Below are 19,680 nucleotides of genomic sequence, written 5' to 3'. Positions count from 1 at the left end.
CACAAACATATCACGTCAACTCCCCATTCAAACACGATTGCGAGAAGTCCCCGATCACGTTACAGGAACATGGATATTTTTAAAACATGAATGTAGCAGACTGTAACCGACTAATAGAAACTGCAGAGAGAGATTGTTACATGGTTTCTCTTAGACACAGGCTTCAATTGTGGTAGTCTTTTGTTTTGCTTCCTCTTTTCTCATCCAATGCTTTTTTGTTTGGGGTGCAGTCAGGGGTCAAGGTACCTCAGACAGATATTCAATGCAGGACTGGCAGTTTAACACCTAAATTAAGCACCACACAACTGTTCTGCTCCGATGTCCAGTTTTACAAACGATCCACTTGTGTATACACTTTTTTGTGGGACATTCTGCTATGTGTGTTAAAAGTATCTGTGCATCCATTTTGACCTTGTCTTTATTTCCCACCTCTTTTCCTGCATCTGTAGCAGCTGCTACCTGGTAAGAAGTTCTGGGAGACGGATGACTCTGGGAAGGATGGACCAAAAGGGATCTTTCTGGACCAGTGGAGGGACAGTGCATGGGGGGCCTCAGGTATCCAACAGTCTGGCTTATGTTTGATACAGTGGCTGTGATAACGCATCAAGAAACCACCAGAAAAACCCCCATCTTGTTTTAGAAAACATATATTTGGATTCCTGTCAGATTCACAAGCGGATGTCAAAGTTGAATCACACTAATGTGGCAATCAGACTGTTAAACTCTGGCACTTGACTTTTAGTTTTTAATTTGAAATATTACTTTAATTATTATGTTTATATGTCTTATGTTATCTTGTATTGCACATTCTTATTACTTATATTATATAATATATTGTATTTATATTTTATTCATTCTATAATGGAGTAACTGTCACGAAAACCAATTTCCCCCTGGGATTATTAAAGAATTTCATATTCTGATTTTCTTCAGATGATTTGATATTTCTTATAAAGTTAACCGTTATTTCTGGATGAGCACTAAAGAGATATCCCTGAAATTCAGAAACCGACTGGCTTCCCAACGTTTAAGAAAACTAGTCTTGTTCATATTTATTGTTTTGGACAGCTTTTGAAGAGCCACATAGAAATACAGCATAACAGACTACTACAAAAATATTACATAACATAAACAAATGTAGGAAGCCTTAATGAAACAACTTGGATGCAGCTGAGGGCAAGAAAAGCAATTACAAAAATGGACTGAAAATTGTAACAGTTTAAAGAAATTCAAGACCCCGGGACACTATAACTGATCAATGGGATTATAATAACACTGACTATTAAAATCCAATTAAAGACATCCAGTAAAATAAACTTACATCACAAGTTATAGCTACACATATGCAGTGCTTGTACACAGAGCTGTTGGGTTACTGATGTCACAATCTAAAGACAAATCTGATGTGAGAAAATATAGACTCTCAGCAAATATAGTGACTTGTTGGGTGGGTAACATTTACTACAGTTAAAGTGGAAAATGGTGCTGTGATAACTTTAAAACATTTGTAATTTAAATGAAAAATAACACCTTTAAATATATTTAGGGATGTAACGTTCATTCATTTAAATATTTTTTTGTTATTGACTAATCTGCAGATTATTTTCCAAATTATTTGACAGAACAGAAAAAGGTGACAAATGATTATCTTAATTACGCAATCTTGTCCGTCTTATTTTTTCAGTCCAAATAACACAAACATAAAGTTTATTAAGGACTAAAACTGGGAAAATAAGTAAATCTCCATATTTGAGATGCCTATCAACCAATTATTGCTGCCTGCAGATGATCTTGTTAATAATGCCTATGTGTTGGAAGCCATCACTTTCGTGGTTTATAAGTCTATGAAGTTGCTTTCCCCCATGCATCAATTTTATTTAACAATCCCCAATCCTCATGTTAGATCACTCCGTGTCTCAACCAATCATGGTGTCCCGTCATCCAGGGCAAGGTTTCCATGGCGGCGGTGAAGTCGGGGTGGGCTCGGTGATGTCCCCGCGCTCTGAGAGTGGGGGGCTGGGAGTCAGCATGGTGGAGTACGTCCTCTCCTCCTCACCCGCTGACAAACTGGACTCCTGTCTCCGAAAAGGACCCTATGTAAGTCTTCGAGTGTGTTCTCTAATAAACATTATCATCTCCTATAATCTATTTTCTTTCTCTTCCAGGTCACTATTTATCTAATCTTAACAATTTAGACTTCAGCATTACACCTTGTCAGACCCTTCTGTCATTTTCTTTTTACTGTGCCCTCTGTCAGATTTAAAATAAGAACAGATCTCTCCCCACGTCCATGTAGCTCTGTCCTTCCCACTCCTTACCTTTTTTGTGTTTGCCATCTGCCGCTGCCAGATAATTTGCACCTCTATAATTCAGTTTGAATCACTTTTACTTCTTGTCTCTCTCCATCACACAGGGGCAGAGGGATGGAGAGGTGGAAGAGGAGAAAAGGGAGAAGCCAAAAGCAACATTTGAAGCAGAGAAACTGAAAGAGCTGACAGAAGTTGAAGTTGATGTCATCAACGACGTCATCAACCCCAACGGGATGCCCGTGCAGAACGGCCTGGACGTCAACGTCAAAGAGTTTTGGTACGACTCAGCGTCACCCAGGCACACACACACACACACACACACACACACAACCGGAAATAGCTCTTGTCCTACAAATAGCCTTTTACATGTAACTTAACTCCCCTTATCCCACCCCTGCAGTCGTCCCCAAGGCAACATGCCGGTCCCTGGTCCTGAGGGAGACCATCTCGGAGGCCCCGGGGGTGTAGGGGCCGATGGCATGACCCAGATGGGAGGTGGAGGAGGCCCCAAGCCCCAGGAGGACTTCTCTAGCGTGGAACAAGGGGGCGTCAGCATGGACCAAATGGAGTCAGTGATGGAGCCGCTTCAGTTTGACTACAACTCCCAGATGCCCATGGACTCCCAACCCACCGTGGGCTTATTTGACTACGCCAGCCAGCAGCAGGTGAGAGTAACACGCAGAGAGTAGAGTATAACATGGTTAATCAACTCAGTGGAGCTTGCAGGTCAACATTTCAGGTGACAAGTGTGTTAGTTAAAGAGTATTCAGGTTTAATTAAAGGATTTAAAAGTATAGCCATTCCTACATAGTTGTTTAAAAACTAAACTTTTCTAGAAAACTAAACAAACTGCAAAAATGTACTTGTGAAACAAATTTAGAAAAGTCAAAATTAAGTTAAACAAATGTAAAATTCTCAACTTTTATAACCTTGGTATAAAGATATTTCTCATTAACTCTGCATGAGACTAAAATGGGGTTCACCTGTTGTTGTGTGTTAGCAGCTGTTTCAGAGAAACAACGCCCTTGCAGTGCAGCAGTTAACAGCAGCCCAGCAGCAGCAGTACGCCTTGGCAGCCGCTCAGCAGTCTCACATTGGTAAGAGTGTGCGTGTGTGTGTTCACTGTCAGCAGCTTAGGAACTGACATAAGTTAAACGTTTTTTTTTTTACAGCACTGGTCTAATGGTTAACTACATACCCCTATGGATGTCCTCCACCTAAGAACTTTTTTGTTGACTAAATCAACAAATAAGCAACAAGGGAATATCTCCTCACTTTAAATCTCGTCATGCAAGAGATGACCCCATGCGTATCTTTGAAATTAGTCATTCATCATCAATCCTGATATCCTTAAAGTTTTTAGGTTTCTAGCAGTGACCCAACTCAGTGGTTGCTGCAATTTTTAGTTTTTTCATTAAGGGAAAATATAGGTTTTCATATAAAAACTCCATGTTGTGAGTCGCATAGTAACTCATTAATGCTGGGTAGATATTTCTTACATTGCAAGCAATTGTTACCATGCCTAAAAGATCTTTTAGAATTTGTAGCATCATGTAATAATTTAAAGAATCTGGAGAACCTCATTTTGATTAGTATCTAGAATCTTAATGACAGTGTTGATGGCTTAAGCCCTGAAGTGGTCATCTTGTGTTTTGAAGCTTTCTTTGTAGGAACCTCTGTTAATTTGTTGCATGAGTTATGTAAAACCTTGGGCGCCTGGTTCTCCTTTCCCCTCCATGTGTTCTCAGGTCTGGCCCCAGCGTTTGTGCCCAACCCTTACATCATCAGTGCGGCCCCTCCAGGAACAGACCCCTACGCAGCCGGACTGGCAGCAGCAGCTACACTCGGTATGTTTTGAAATGGACCCCGAGGCCATTAAGATTCTATTGAAAATATTTAGAAACACTCCTGTGAATTTATTTGCCACAGTTATTGCATACATAAACACAGTTGTCCTATCCTTACTGTATTATACATATTTATTTGCGACTAGGTCCGGCAGTGATGCCTCCTCAGTACTATGGTGTGACTCCCTGGGGGGTCTATCCTGCCAGCCTTTTCCAGCAGCAGGCTGCAGCAGCCAACAACTCGGCCAATCAGCAGGCGGCAAACCAGAACCAGCAGAACCAACAGCAGGTCAGTCGGCTGCTAGTCAAAAAACTGGCATGCTGATTGCCAGTGGCTCAAGATGTATCTGCCTCCTGATGTGCCAAATGAAATGTGCACTGAGTCTTACTTCTGCTCGGATCTAAAAGCTGAGAACTCGTTGCAGCCTGTTTTTGGATTATAAACTACTCAGCCGGAAATATTTCATACAACTGCTTATTTACTCCTGCTTTGCTCATAAGCTAATAAAAAGGATCGTCTCCTTTTCTGGCTCATTTATCTCTGTGTGAGCACACTGTTTAAGACATTAACTAGAGTTGAATGTGACCATGATGGAAACGTATGTCTACTGCACACCACAGGTTCTCTGCTTTGAAACAGATTTTGGAGCACTGGTTTTATATTAATTTGCATATTTGTGATGACAATTAATATTCTTTTTTGTTTTTCTTTCTTTTATAAAGGTAATGCGTGGTGGGGGCAACCAGCGTCCCTTGACTCCCAGCCAAGGTCAACAGAATCAGCAGAATGACCAGCTGGTTGCAGCAGCAGCAGTCAACTCAGCCCTCGCCTTTGGGCAGGGGTTAGCAGCGGGAGTCCCAGGTAAGAAAGAAACTGCAAAACCGGTTTTATTACTCTGGAAAAACGGCCATTGCATTGGTATTGCAGCAACATTTTCAGATAGCTTACTTGTACAACTGTTTAGTCACAAACACTCATATTTGTAACACTCATAATGCTACATGTAACAAGGACAAGCTCAAATCAGTAAAGCTACATTTTAAATATTCCTGTTTTGGTCTCTCTCTCTCAGGCTACCCAGTCCTGGCCCCTGCAGCCTACTATGATCAGACAGGGGCCCTGGTGGTCAACACTGGAGGCAGGAACGGCCCGGTCCGCCTCATGGCCCCCGGCTCCGTCATCATATCTCCTTCCGCAGCACAAGCAGGTAAGACAGCCGTGTATGTGAAGGTCTGCAGGTCAAAGCAGGATGTTGTGCACACAAAACAACAGATGGCACATTGTGGTCTTTAAAAACATGTCCAGAAAGACCCATTCATCCAGCACATGCAATTTAGAGATTATGAGACTATACCTTCAAGTTTAGCTTTAGGTTTTTACAAGGAGTTCCCATGAGCAGAGTTGGGTGTAACGCGTTACAAAGTAACTGTAATAACATTACTTTTGTCGGTAACGGAGTAGTGTTACTTACTAAAGTAACGCGTTACTTTCATAATTCAGTAATCACACTACAGTTACTAACATTGCCCCGACACGCGTTACTTCGTTACTTTTATAAAATAATCACACTCACTGACGGACAAGAGGGGTTTGCGCCGCAGGTTTATATACATGTAGGCCTATGTAATCTGCGCGACTTGCGAGACCACATCTCCACGTGCAGTGCTGCATAAACATGGCTGAGTCTTCTCATCTGTAAACTCCCTCAACGGGGCGCTCGCTCTCTTTTGTTGATCGCCCTCTCACGGGTGAACAGTTCAATGCCCCGCTTCATTGTAGGAATTCTGACATGTCTCTACCACTTTAGATTGACCATCTCTGTTACTAAGTTATGGAATACTAAATACATAAGTAATTAGATACCTTACCGTTATGCGCTCATAAAGAATGATAAGAATAATGCGTCTTGAACTGGTTTCATTAATTAGTGTCTTGACGTTTCACAGACTGTTAGCTTGTTGTGTGGCTGGTAGCCTATTTTAGAGCATATAAAAAGGAAGACTTGTGTTATGTCTTCCTTAATGCAATAGTAATTGGGGGTGCAAGTGGAGTCTCGCAGAGGCAAAACTGTGGCGCGCTTACACTGTAGGTGCGCCGCAGTCTGCGTGATCTGCCTGTAGGGAGGGCCGGCCCTGCGAGTAAAGTAACGATCAAAGTAACGAGTTACTTTATCTAGAGAGTAACGAAGTAGTGTAATATATTACTTTTAAAAAAGTCATATGTAATATATTACTTTTTTTTAGTAACGACCCCATCTCTCCCCATGAGTCAGTGCTGTTAAGAATCATTTAGTAAAGGGGGAATGGAGCTTTATGTTAAATCTACAAGATGATACTCTTCCCCGTTCAAATAACGATGTTGTTATTGCACTATTATCTCTACGCACTAAAATTCTAAACGAGAAATATGTTATTTTAATTCCGGTCGGTCCGTCTGATTTTGTGGCCTGTGAGGCGTGAGCATTAAAGTAATCTTAACCCTGGAGAACCTGACTGCCATGCTGTTTGTGCTACTTATAAAACTCTAATCTAGTATGACTTTTTTACTCAAAGTTGTTAAAAAGCACACACTGCTGGTCCAGAATGGAGTCACTTATTCCTTTGTCTCTCCCTCCAGTTGCAGCAGCAGCAGCCTCTGCAGGTGGTGCCAACGGGGGTCTGGGCGGGTCCAACGGTCCGTTTCGTGCCATGCAGTCCCAGCAGGCTCAGCAGCAGGGCGGCCCGGGCGGCGCTCTGGGAGGAAGCTCCTTCTACGGCTCCTCCTCCCTCAGCTCCTCCTCCCAGAGTTCCTCCCTTTTCTCACAAGGCTCTGGCCAACCCGGACCAGGTTCTGCATCGTTGGGCTTCAGCCAGCAGGCCTCATCCTCACTCGGGGCCTCACTGGGGGCCACGCTGGGAGGCTTCGGCACTGCAGGTAGGAATCACCTTTACTAAACAGTATTCTGCTGGAGTCTATAAGAGTGGTCGACATGTTTTTTTGTTTTATTTCATAGCTTTAGATTAAATAATAAGCTTTTACTTAATAAAGCTGTTCCAATAAAATGAACAGTAGATCAGCATTCCACTGTTAGTTCTGATAATCTAACTTGTATTTGTCAGGGTTCTTACGGTCATTAAAAACCTGGAAAGGTCATGGAAATTCAAAATGCTATTTCTAGGCCCTGGAAAAGTTATGGAAAACAATATTTTCCCCAACGTTTTGAAAAAGTCATGGAAATGTAATTAAAGTTGCATCAAATATAATTTATATGTTATCTAATCGCCGAAATAGTAATACTATAACGATAATAAATACTGTATCGTGTAGTAATGAAACGTAAAATGGCATTTAACTGTCGAGGTATTTTGCTGGTGTGAGATTTTAATTGCTTTAGTGTGTAGAAGCTAGTAAGCCTACTATTTGATTTGTTTTAGATAGGCACAACATGTTTCATATGCAGACCTTATTTTCCTGTTCCATGTTCAAATAAACCATTTTCAGTGGTACCGCTGAGAAAGCGTAATTATTTTGGTCATGGAAAATTAGGTAAAGGTCATTGAAAATCATTGGTGAAAAAGTGTATGAACCCTGATATGTGTCTCCCTCTAGTGGCCAACTCGAGTGGTGGCAGCGGTTCCAGGCGGGACTCCCTGACAGGCAACAATGAGCTGTACAAACGCAACCCCTCCAGCCTCACCCCGATTGGCCATGGAGGTTTCTATAATGGCACCTTGGGCTTCAGTCCTTCCCCGGGCCCCGTGGGCATGCCTCTCCCCAACCAGGGCCCTTCGCATTCACTCACACCCCCACCTTCCCTGTCCAATCACAGCTCCTCGTCCAACCTCAACCTCGGTAAGTGTCTTTGATCAAGTGACTGAATTGATTGAATTACATTGTTGTGACTTTATGGAACACAAAGCCAGCTTTATGTTGACGTGCCAGAATATACCCACTGTGGGTATTAATTGGACTTATCTACTGCACCTCTTAGTTGTGAGGATGTTTAACACGGGTGTAAAGATGCTGTTGCCTCCACGGCAGAATCAGTTTATTGAGGTTCAGCACATGGACCTGGACTTTCTAAATCGGTCTTGATAAACAGCATATGATTCATATCTGAGTACCATGCATAAAAAGGACATTACCGTTGATGCCCTGCTGAGGTATAGTAGCCAATTAATTGGTTGTTGACACATCAACATCTATTTTGTAATATAATTACATTTGGTTTTTCCCTTAGTAAACAGTTGACAGACTGAAATGTAATACAAACTTTCACGTGTCACAAAACAATAATCAAACAAACTGACACAGCCAAGTTGAGGCTTGATGACGACTTGTGATATTGATTTCCTGCTTTGGCAAAGTCATTGTAGATGTTATACTATACAGATTCAAGCTAAAGGAAATGGAAGCGCTTGAAAGGCAGGAAACCTTGCTCTGATACTCTCAACTACTTGGTGTACAGACTTTACTGGAGTATTTGTTTACATCACCAGGAAAACAATGATGCACCGCACTCTGCAACAATTTCTAGGACGTGTTGTTACCACATGGGACAAAAGTTATTTAAGATCACATAATTTGATTTGTCTTGCGCGCATTTACTTTTAAACACTTTTACTATCATGTGTTAGACTCAATTTCATTATACAACATTATCTAATGCAGCTGAATACATTAAAGAACATTAGGCAGTGCTTCCCTTCAATGCTATGTTTCTGTGCTGCAAAGCTTTAATGTCATTTTCATGATTTTAAACATGTTAGTAAAAATAAAAAGCATATCTGTAAAGCCATGCAAGTAATCATTGCGGCAGCGTTTCAAATTCTGTAAAATGATGTAAAATATTTTTCCCCCCAGTTTAAAAAAATGGACAAACCATGGAACAAAGTTAATTTGAAATACAATTCAATTCAACGGTTTTATTGTCATATGCACAAAGCTACTGTGTAGAATGCAAAATAAAAAGTGTATATACATGTAAATAGAATTCCCACGCATTGCATGTTTTTGCCACTATAATATATACATGTCACAGTTTGATGATGTATATTAGAAAAAAAAAGATTTTCATTCCGTTTAAAAAAAGAAGCATTCTGTCCTTTTTTGAGATCTATGAGCGTTTGGGCTATGAGCGTCAGGGCTATGAGCGTCAGTGCCAGCTCTAACATACACCTCCCTATTCTCTCCCGCTCCACAGGAGGCCTGACTAATGGCAGCGGGCGTTTCATCTCTGCAGCTCCAGGGGCAGAGGCCAAGTACCGCAGCGCTGCCAGCTCAGGCTCCTCCCTCTTCTCACCCAGCAGCCAGTTGTTCCCGTCGTCACGGCTACGCTACGGCATGTCAGACGTGATGCCGTCAGGCCGCAGCCGCCTGCTGGAGGACTTCAGGAACAACCGCTACCCCAACCTGCAGCTCAGAGACATCGCTGGCCATATCATGGAGTTCAGCCAGGACCAGCACGGCAGCAGGTACACAGGCAAAGTAGAGTTCACTGGAAATACAAAGTAGAGAAAAAGCAAGTATATTCCAATTAGACCACCTAGTCTTTCATCTTGGATGTAAATCTACATGCCAATAAGATGACTAAAGGCTCCTATTCACCGTGGAATAACGGTGATCTTGCAGGTTCAGTGCGTGTCACACACACTCTAAGAAGATCTTAAGTGCAATCTTGTGTCAGAATGTGCAAGATAAATTCTCCTATCATTGCAATAATGCTACTGAAGTGCTTTTTATTAGATCCTCAAACGTTTTCTTCTTCAAGCTTTCAAACCTGATGTTACTAGTTTCGCAGAGCATGTGTTTTGTTTTCAAAGCAAGCTGTTAAAATTGTCCTCTCAAACATGAAGTTGTTTTTCTCTGACAGTCACAGGAGACATCATGAATGTTTTTTTAAATGCTGAGCGATCCAAATCACGTTTAAGTCATGTGTTAAACTGGCGAAGGACCCCTTTAAATTCATGCTTGTTATGCTCAACATGGACTGTGAGCTGGCTGGATTTGCCCTCAGACTTTATATACGACCATACTGTATATTTTCCAGGTTCATGCTCGATATATACTGGTATACATATACACCGTTTGGTCTGTCGTATTGCCTCTTCAGGATTGATATTCTCAGTATTAGAATTAAAAACAGAACAAACATGTCATTCAAATGTTACAATCTATACCGCTATGTGTGGTACAATCCAGAGGGCATTTTGGGGTCAGGGGCACTTTTCCACTGAAAGGATCTATTAATACACCATGACGTCCAGTCTGCACATTCCAGACGTTTTCGTTCCTCAGTCTCGTCAACATCACTGAACTTTTTATCTCTGCTTTTTGCCTGGCATCCGTCACTTCACCTCACAGGCTGCTTGTTCTTGTCTTTTCTCCACTGACTTTCATCTCCTTGTGTCTGCCTGTTCCCTCAGGTTAAAGATATATGAGCAGATCTCTTCCCGCCTGTACATCTGTTTCACTTTAAAGCTCTGTCATTGTCTGATGTTCTCATTTGTCCCCGTCTTCAAGTTCATCCAAACTTTGAGAATCCACTCAACAAACTGATAGGGTTTCAGAAAGCATACTTTCTCAGGAGGCTTTTATACATTGCTAAAGCTAACGGAAATGAATAACATAGCAAGGTATATGAGGTTAAGGCTTATCCTCTGTCTCTAACAGGTTTATCCAGTTGAAATTGGAGCGAGCCAGTTCAGCGGAGCGCCAGCTCGTCTTCAGCGAGATCCTGCAGGCCGCCTACCAGCTTATGGTGGATGTCTTTGGAAATTATGTCATCCAGAAGTTCTTTGAGGTATGTGCTTTAATTCCATGTATTTATCCTTGTTATTTTTTAGGTTGATTACAAATGTTCTGCTTCATCAAGTGAGTTTTAGTTTGCAGTGGGAAAAGCCTGAGTTAACTTGTACAACGCGCTTGATTTGAATTCATTGGGACATCTCTGGAACTACACCTGATTTCTAGGTGCTTTGTAGCCGGTGTAATGTACATGTAATTGTGGGGTATATTATCAAATGGATTACAGGATTTACAAGCTTTTGTTTGGTGTTTTTCAGTTTGGCAGCTTGGACCAGAAGCTGGCTCTGGCAGAGCGGATCAGAGGTCATGTGCTGTCTCTGGCTCTGCAGATGTACGGCTGCAGGGTCATTCAGAAAGCTCTGGAGTTCATCCCCTCCGACCAGCAGGTCATTGTAAGTACACTAGTTCTCTTTGCTCTGTGTGAAAGTAACAATGTGCCACGGTGACAGTGCCTTTTTATTTTATTAGTAAAACAACCTTTATTTCACCCTTCCTGACATAGCCCTGCTGTAATTCCGGCTTTTTACTTGTAGAAGAAATTCCAAATATCTTTGTGTCTCAATTGTAAAGTATTACTGTCCATGTGCTCATCATTCAGCCTTGAATGAGGGTATACTACTGCTAATGGATCACTAATTTCTCTTTTATATAGCGGAGCACTGCATCAATAGGTGCGCTCTTCACGCTAAAATGGAACTTCCCATTTACATTATGGGTTGTATGTAAGAGCTGCCTCTTGTAGCAGCAGGATCCTTGTAGGCATTCTGTCATTAACAATGAATAAGGCTAATGATATTGCAGTTTATATGCAAATGCTACACTGCAGGTGTTGAGATAAATGCCACTGAATATCAACAGGAAATAATTGTGCTTAAATTCAGTGGTTTCGGGGACAGGTTGTGTGTTTTGAGAGAGAGAGAAAGGGATCCATCTCTCCTTAATGCACCTCAATAGATTTCTCCAGGGCAGCTGTTAAAGCCCACTGTTATTGGTTGGGCTGTGTGAAAAATGGCGAGTTTGCAAAATGCTTTCGGGCAATATTTGATTTCCCACAAACAATGACATGTCCCTCTTCACATTCTCCCCCCTCTCCATCCTCCCTGCAGAGTGAGATGGTGCGCGAGCTGGACGGCCATGTGCTGAAGTGTGTGAAGGACCAGAACGGTAACCACGTGGTGCAGAAGTGTATCGAGTGTGTCCAGCCTCACGCACTGCACTTCATCATCGATGCCTTCAAGGGACAGGTGGGTCCCCTCTGCGAGTGCACAAACATTTCCACTTTCAATCACAGCAGCCTGCTTGTGCTTGGCTGACACACACACACACACACACCTTCAGGCAAGAGCATATTGTCACCGCCAAACTACAAAGACACACTTTGCGCAGTCTTTTCCAGGGACAGGTTACGTTACCATGGCAACAGAATCCTCAGCCCGCCGGCGACCGCCATCTTGTATCCGCCAGCTAAATGTGACATTAGCATAAATTGGTTTCTGTGATCAGATATTTGGGTATTATTGAAAAAGTAGAGATATAGACTATAATGGCAATACAGCAGTGAGTACATGTGAAACAACAAAGCACGGTGTATGAGAGGTCGTAAGGTGCTGCGTTGTTAAGGCAGGCTTACGCAAAGAGGGTCACAGTAGCGGATGTAGATGAATATACCTTACCAGACATACATCTAGTCGTAGGCTATATACATATTTAATAATACACACCTACACACAGATTCATAAAGTGTCGAAGGAAGTATTGCGTTCTTATGTTTGATAACAGCGAGAGGTTTCGGTTTCACTCTTATTGCTGCGATTGTAAATGTCACTGATGTGTGAGTGTTTTGCCGCCAACACATTTGCATGTGTTGTTGCTGCATGTTTTCTACACGATGGCTCACGTTTGTTTGTGTAGCTGAAAGCATGTCAGGAATGTGTCTTCACCTTCGCAGCAGAGGTGGGCAGGATGTGTGAAAGTATGTCTCTGATCATTTGGTGCTGTAATCCCAGAGACTTTGTGACTTTTTTTATTTTTATGAAAACAGTTTGAACTGAGGCAAATTAATGCCTTGTTCAACTCACTGAGCTCCAGGAACACTTAGTGTATGCGTTGAATAAGTAAACATGTGTAATTATGTGTGTCTCTCAGGTCTTTGCTCTCTCCACTCACCCTTATGGCTGCCGAGTCATCCAGCGCATTCTCGAACACTGCCTTCCTGAACAGACGCTGCCTATACTGGAGGAGCTCCATCAACACACAGAGCAGCTGGTGCAGGTAACACACACGCACGCACGCACGCACGCACACACACACACACACACACACACACACACACACAGTGCTAGGGCTGAACGATATACCGTGTCATGGCAATAACCGCGATATGCGCATTAGGGCTGTGCATCTTCACTGGTCTCACGATTCGATTACGATTATCCTGTCAACGATTCGATTCAATTCGATATCCCGATGCATCACGATTCATACCAATGCGTTGCATCCTCAATTTTCTATATTACTGCACATGGCTTATTTTTCATCAATGCATACATGCAGTAAATACATATGAACTCTCTTTTTATTATTTAGAAAGTGCTTCAGAAATCTATAAGATAAATGTCTTGACATTCATTTATAAACCAAAATAAATGAATTGTATAGGTCTAGCCTCCCTATATCTGTGTGTGAAATTGTTCCATCCTCAAAAACAAAAAAATAATGCTTCTGCAGTCTAGCTGCAGCTTCTAGCAACGGTCTTCTGTTAAAGAAAGGACACTGAATGTCCTGAATGTGGCATCACACACAGGACTTGAGTCTGACTTGAGTCTGACTTGAGTATTTACAATAGCATATACAAACAAAAATACTGCATGTGGGTGCACACTTACATTCTCTGTTTTACTCTTACATAAATCCCATGAATGTATGAGATTAAATTAGCTTCATTATATCTCAGTGATTAAGTGAATAATAAAGTTTCTATCGGGTCACTATCAGCCTGTCACTCATTATTTTCAGGGCGGGGTTTGGAGGAACGGAGAGGAGACGGTGATCGCGGAAGTTTTTTTTCTCCTGCCTTCACAAACTTTACACACGTATATATCGTCTGAAAATTGCTAGAGGACATTCATACTTTGCAATCCAAGACTTCATTATTGAAAAACATAAATCCCTGTGCCGCAGCGACACGGAGTGATTCAGAGCGGGTCCTTCTGCTGTTGGTTCTGGACTGGTGGTGTTGTGTTGGTGGATAAAGCAGACTGCTCCGTGTTTGGTGTTGCTGTGCCGTTGTCACGTCTGTTCTCTGATCTCTGCGTCACAGACCGATTTGATATTAAAGTGACAGGAAAAAAAAACGTTATAGTAAAGCCGCGGCCGGAAAATCAGGAAGCAACGTTACTTGGCCTACGCTATAACCGATTATCTTCCGTCACTACATCGATACCGAATCGTCCGCATCGCAATGCATCGTAGAAACGATTATTTTCAACACCCCTAATGCGCATGCGCGATATTCACACCGCAGGGACGTGCGGTTTTATTCTTTTTCTTTTTTAAATGCTAACGCACTTTAGCACAGAATTCAAAATAAAGATACCCTTATTACTTATCGAAACTGCACATACAATATATCCGATTAAAGCTGAGACTCCACAGATTATTTAAGTATAGTATCTGCGATCCGATCTCGCAACAGGGGAAGCAAACACAGACATCACAACACGTACCTTTTACGGGAGATCGTCTCACCGTAGCTGTCAATCTGATCAAAAGACGTGATCAATGGCATTAAAACGAGAAAAAACGCAGCTGAATCGGTTGATCCATAGGTTGATAATGTATATGTGGCTTTGAAGCAATTGTTTATAATCCATAATTCCATTTTTATGTAAAAATCGGAGCACAAAAGTTAGCTGCTAATGGTAGCCACCAGAGTGTATGCAGCTTCCGGTTTTGGCTACGCGTCACTCTCACTCCTTATTTGGTCATGTGTATGTGTGAGACTGCCAAGACCGGAAGCAGCAGCCACTCTGGTGGCTACCATTAGCAGCTAACTTTTGCTCTGCGATTTTTACATAAAAATGGAATTATGGATTATAAATGAAATAATGTTTTTATACAGAGACGTTAAAAACCTATGGATTAACCGATTCAGCCGCGTTTTTTCTCGTTTTAATGCCATTGAACACGTCTTTTGATCAGATTGACAGCTACGGTGAGACGATCTCCCTAGAAGCTCCGTAAAGGTACGTGTTGTGATGTCTGTGTTTGCTTCCCCTGTCGCGAGTTGGGATGACTCAGTGATGATACTATATACCTAAATAATCTGTGGAACCTCAGCTTTAATCGGATATCTTGTATGTGCAGCTACGATAAGTAATAAGGGTATCTTGAGTTCTGTGCCAAAGTCTGTTAGCATTTTTCGCTCAGGGGTCATTTAGATGCTTCTTATGAGACTTGTGTTTTGTTAAATGGTTTGTATCGTCAGTTAGCTGAGATTATTTCCGTTAATCTGATATAACACATTAATAGATTCTTAAATATTAAGATCCCCTGAGACACTGTGTCGTGAAAAAAAAAAGTAAAGTACCCGCCGGGACCTTGGGGCTTAACAGGTTTAAAAAACGCTATATATATCGCAGGGGAACAAAAAACCGCAATGTCAGTTTTTTTCAATATCGTGCAGCCCTAACACACACACACAAGTTACGTTTTTCAGCATAGTGATGAGTAAATAAAGCATCTCTCAGTCCAGATTTTTGAAGCGAGCTGCATGTTTGACGTGACGTCAGCAGCACCAGCTGGTGTCCTCACGTGTTTATTCAATGTGTCTCTGTGGTTTGTTTGATTTAGGACCAGTACGGCAACTATGTGATTCAGCATGTTTTGGAGCACGGCCGAGCTGAGGATAAGAGCAAGATAGTGGCTGAGATCAGAGGAAACGTCCTGGGACTCAGCCAGCACAAGTTCGCTAGGTAAATTCCACATCTGACACACACAAGGTTTGGATATGACCGCCCCCCCCCTCCTTTCCTAAAATAATTGGTTTCTTTAGTTTCTCCACAAATAAAACTCTTTTTCTTTCTTTTCTCGTGCAATTCACACTTTATTTTAAAAATTACCAGCTTCGTCTTTAATTTGATATGGTCACTGGAAAAATATATATACTGTTAACCTTTTTACCATGGTGTACTACTTATCTGCTATTGTTTTTTACTTATTGTGTTTTTTATTAATAACGTGTGGCTACTTTGTTATTTTTTTAAGTACAAAGTAAGTAGTAAGTCTATTCTCTTAACTTTATCTGTGCTATACTTCTGCTGTTGTAATAGTGTACATTTCCCAGTTGCGGGACAAATAAAGGGAGTCTGATTTGAATATACATTTATGCTCACAACTCCCTTCCTCTCGTTAGTAACGTGGTGGAGAAGTGTGTGACCCACGCGTCCCGGGCGGAGCGGGCAGTGCTGATAGACGAGGTGTGCAGCCTGACTGAGGGCCCCCACAGTGCCTTATACACCATGATGAAGGATCAGTACGCCAACTACGTGGTGCAGAAGATGATCGACGTGGCCGAGCCCACCCAGCGCAAGATCGTTATGCACAAGGTATGTGGGAACAAAAAGGTCCCATCATAATAAGATAAGGGTGTTCCTAATCCCTTCAGTTCCAATGTTTTTACTGGAATTATTCTGGTGGTATCATCGGACATCTTGCACTTGGCAGATGTGACACGCTGGGCGATGCTCTATTAACATGATTGACAGCTTTGGTCAGCCTTTTTAAAATACAGTTTAGTGAGGAGAGGAGCTGTCAGGCAGTCTGCCGTCTCAGAGCTCAGCTTTAGTCAAGCAGCGCGGCAGAGAGGAGACGATGCAGACTGCAGGAGGAGAACATAGGGAGGAGGATACCTGGAAATATGTAATGCAATATAAATGTTTAATTCTTACACATTAGATCAGTTTAAATTATACTTCCTTGAGTATCCTACGGGATATGTATCATTTTTATTATCTTTGTTAATCTTTTTTTGCATTTAAGATCTTTAATAAAGCAAAAATATTTATATACAATAACTGGATTAATTGATTGTTTATGGTTATTGGCTGCAGCCCTTATCGACTGCTTTTATGAAGTTGTAGAAGTTGTAGAAGTTATGTTGAACTATTTCAAGTACAAATGCTCTTGTTCTGCAAAATAATTCCATATTTGGAGCAAAAAGCTGCAGTGATATCTTGGGAATTATACATTTTTACAGGCATTAAATGGAGTTGTATACATTTAAAATGATACCGAATTGACTGGCCGGAAATGTACAGATCGGAAAACCACAAACTATTGTCCAAGTTATGTCTTATAAATCTTGTTTTGATAAACATCAACCTCTTCCCTTGGGGGGACAAAAAGCATGTCTCTGTCGGGCCGTCAGCCCCACCCTTCACTTCCTTCCCGTCAATAAATCAGGTCTCTTGTGTCAAGGGTTCCCTAGGCAACAGCATACGCACAGCACATCATTGATTTCCAGAATAGGGGTTTGTTGGTGTTGTGGTTGTGACGCCTGCACAACAGAAGGGCAAACACCAGAACAGGGGGTGATGGGAGTGCACAGATCCAGTTTGAACATTGTGTGTTTGTGTGTGTGCAGATACGGCCCCACATCTCCACCCTGAGGAAATACACGTATGGAAAACACATCCTGGCCAAGCTGGAGAAGTACTACATGAAGAACGGAGTGGACCTGGGTCCTCTCTGCGGCCCGCCCAACGGCATCATGTAAACGGACTCCCCCTCCCTCCCCTCCGGCCTGAAGTCATGTCTGTCACCCCCTCCCTCTCCCCTTAGCCCTTGTTAAAAGCTCTCATGTCTCCTGACCCCTCAGAGGGCATCATGCCCACTCTCCACCTCCAAATCCTGTTCACAGAGGACGTTGAGTACCCTTCTTCTTACCTTTTTGTTTCCATGGCAACCTCTCGGGAGGAGCCTGTTGCTACGGGCAGCCTTAGTTTTTGTCAGATTTTGTCGCCCCTCCCCCACCTGAGCCCAGGCCCACTGAACTGGGGGAAGAAGGGCAGGGAGTGGAGAGAGAAGAGAGGCTGCTCCACTCCCTCCTTTTTTTTCTGTTTCCTTTCGTTTCCTCGTTTCTGATCAACTCTAAAAATCATTTCACTTTTTGCTACTGCTGCACACACAATCCTAGTGTCCCCCTCCGCCCCCCATCCTAGATATTTACCACTATGAGATGGACGAGTATTTAATTTGTCAGACGTCACAGAATCATAGACACACACGCCATCAGCTAACCAGCAGACAGATCATTTAGCATGGGAGATTCGTTTTCTGGTCTTGCTTCTATAAATATAACGTGTATACTTGGTGTAGACCTTTGCATATATATATAAATATATATATAAAACTTTGTAGTTTTTCTGGTTTTTGATGTTGAATCTGTATCTATAATGTATCCTAGTAGTGACCACATACTTCTGACTGTATAATTGTACATTTGTAAACCCTTGTAATGTAAAAGTGCTTTACCACCCTTTTTGGTATAAGAAGAAAAAAGATAAAAAAGCTCACTCTGACAGAAAATCTTAGAAAAAAAACCCTGTGCATTTCAGTGTATATTCTCACCTCCTTGGTTGTGACATACGAGTTGTTGTATATTGTAAATTGTAATATCAAATTTTTGTTTTGAAAAGCCCTTTCTATACAGCGTAGTACTTGTACAAAGATTCGCCACGCTTGGTTTTATCTTTATCTTGTCACTGCTTAACTTAAGACGTCGTTCTCCCACTGACTCCCGATTGGACACGTTCTGTTAGACTTAAAGTGTCTTCTGCTTTAGGTTGAAGGTTTTTTTGTTTTTGACCTTTTTTTAAGATCTTTTTATAGGAATGCTTTACCCCATGAAAAGTGTCATGCTGGCTGGTTGGGAGAAATAACTTTTACTCATTTAACCCCAAACCCCTCGATTACCCATGACTTTTCAGAGGGGTAAACCCATGGATTGTACAGAGGAGATTCTTGTGTTTTTTGGCATTTCTCTAGTGCTGTAAGTGCTGTATCATACTGTCCATGTCCTTTTGGGTGAGAGAGGCAGCCCGCCACAGCGCGGTGTACATTTGGAGCAGCCTTGTGTATATTTACTACGAGCACACCTGTAACCATATGTGTATAGTTAACAGAACCTGTGTATGCTTATTGCCTGGGCAACTATTTTTTGTAACTCCTGTTGTAGATTGTCTCTAAACAATTGTGTGATCTTTATTTTGAAACCAAACTGAACAAAAAAATCTTTGAAAATGTAACCGTCTCAAGTGTCTTTTATTGTTTGTTTGTGACGCTCACACAGGGTGAAGGGACAGAGCTGCAGATTGCTGTTTTTCTTATTTTAAGTGTCTGTTTTATGAAAGAGGATCGGGATCTGTGCCACAGTTTCTCTTGCAGCCATCTGAATAAATGTGTTGGCACTGATAAGACTGCAACACACAGCGTGAGTCAGAGCTTGCTCTAGTTTCTTCATAAATGTGACTGATTAATAGGCCTGGCATCTTAGCATGGCAAGCAGCAAATGTAAGTGTACTATATTAATTCTACTTCTGACATGAGTAATGACCCTAAAAAGAGATTCGGCATGAGGCAGGGCACAGCGATATGCATGCCAGCCGCTCTCTGCTCTTAAGTAGAGGATAGTCAAATGAGTTGCTTTATATATATCAGTGTAGTAAACAAACCGAAT

General features: G+C 41.9%; 2 protein-coding genes across 9 annotated transcripts in view; both read left to right on the top strand.

Moving 5' to 3' along the window:
- The window catches only part of pum1 (pumilio RNA-binding family member 1), a 28,768-nt gene extending 9,519 nt beyond the window's left edge, over nucleotides 1-19,249 (top strand). For 2 of the 8 annotated variants that reach the window (XM_034240932.1, XM_034240927.1), the window contains 19 exons: nucleotides 453-555; nucleotides 1,904-2,097; nucleotides 2,414-2,586; nucleotides 2,710-2,974; nucleotides 3,310-3,406; nucleotides 4,058-4,156; nucleotides 4,303-4,445; nucleotides 4,880-5,018; nucleotides 5,230-5,364; nucleotides 6,774-7,070; nucleotides 7,746-7,988; nucleotides 9,340-9,610; nucleotides 10,809-10,938; nucleotides 11,201-11,335; nucleotides 12,050-12,187; nucleotides 13,089-13,214; nucleotides 15,795-15,916; nucleotides 16,357-16,549; nucleotides 17,587-19,249. In XM_034240932.1, coding sequence (XP_034096823.1) covers nucleotides 453-555; nucleotides 1,904-2,097; nucleotides 2,414-2,586; nucleotides 2,710-2,974; nucleotides 3,310-3,406; nucleotides 4,058-4,156; nucleotides 4,303-4,445; nucleotides 4,880-5,018; nucleotides 5,230-5,364; nucleotides 6,774-7,070; nucleotides 7,746-7,988; nucleotides 9,340-9,610; nucleotides 10,809-10,938; nucleotides 11,201-11,335; nucleotides 12,050-12,187; nucleotides 13,089-13,214; nucleotides 15,795-15,916; nucleotides 16,357-16,549; nucleotides 17,587-17,718 — 3,135 coding nt within the window. In that variant the 3' untranslated portion in view covers nucleotides 17,719-19,249. Of the gene's footprint in view, nucleotides 1-449; nucleotides 556-1,903; nucleotides 2,098-2,413; nucleotides 2,587-2,709; nucleotides 2,975-3,309; nucleotides 3,407-4,057; nucleotides 4,157-4,302; nucleotides 4,446-4,879; nucleotides 5,019-5,229; nucleotides 5,365-6,773; nucleotides 7,071-7,745; nucleotides 7,989-9,339; nucleotides 9,611-10,808; nucleotides 10,939-11,200; nucleotides 11,336-12,049; nucleotides 12,188-13,088; nucleotides 13,215-15,794; nucleotides 15,917-16,356; nucleotides 16,550-17,586 lie in introns of all 8 variants that reach the window. The other 6 variants (XM_034240931.1, XM_034240926.1, XM_034240930.1 and 3 more) reach the window with 4 other exon arrangements.
- The window catches only part of si:ch211-193k19.2 (uncharacterized protein LOC100034574 homolog), a 1,126,861-nt gene that overhangs the window by 238,685 nt on the left and 868,496 nt on the right, over nucleotides 1-19,680 (top strand). The window lies entirely within an intron of this gene.

The sequence above is a fragment of the Gymnodraco acuticeps genome, unplaced genomic scaffold (genome assembly GCF_902827175.1).
Source record: "Gymnodraco acuticeps unplaced genomic scaffold, fGymAcu1.1, whole genome shotgun sequence".
In the NCBI taxonomy this organism is placed as follows: domain Eukaryota; kingdom Metazoa; phylum Chordata; class Actinopteri; order Perciformes; family Bathydraconidae; genus Gymnodraco; species Gymnodraco acuticeps.
This window is presented reverse-complemented; position numbering and strand designations above follow the sequence as displayed.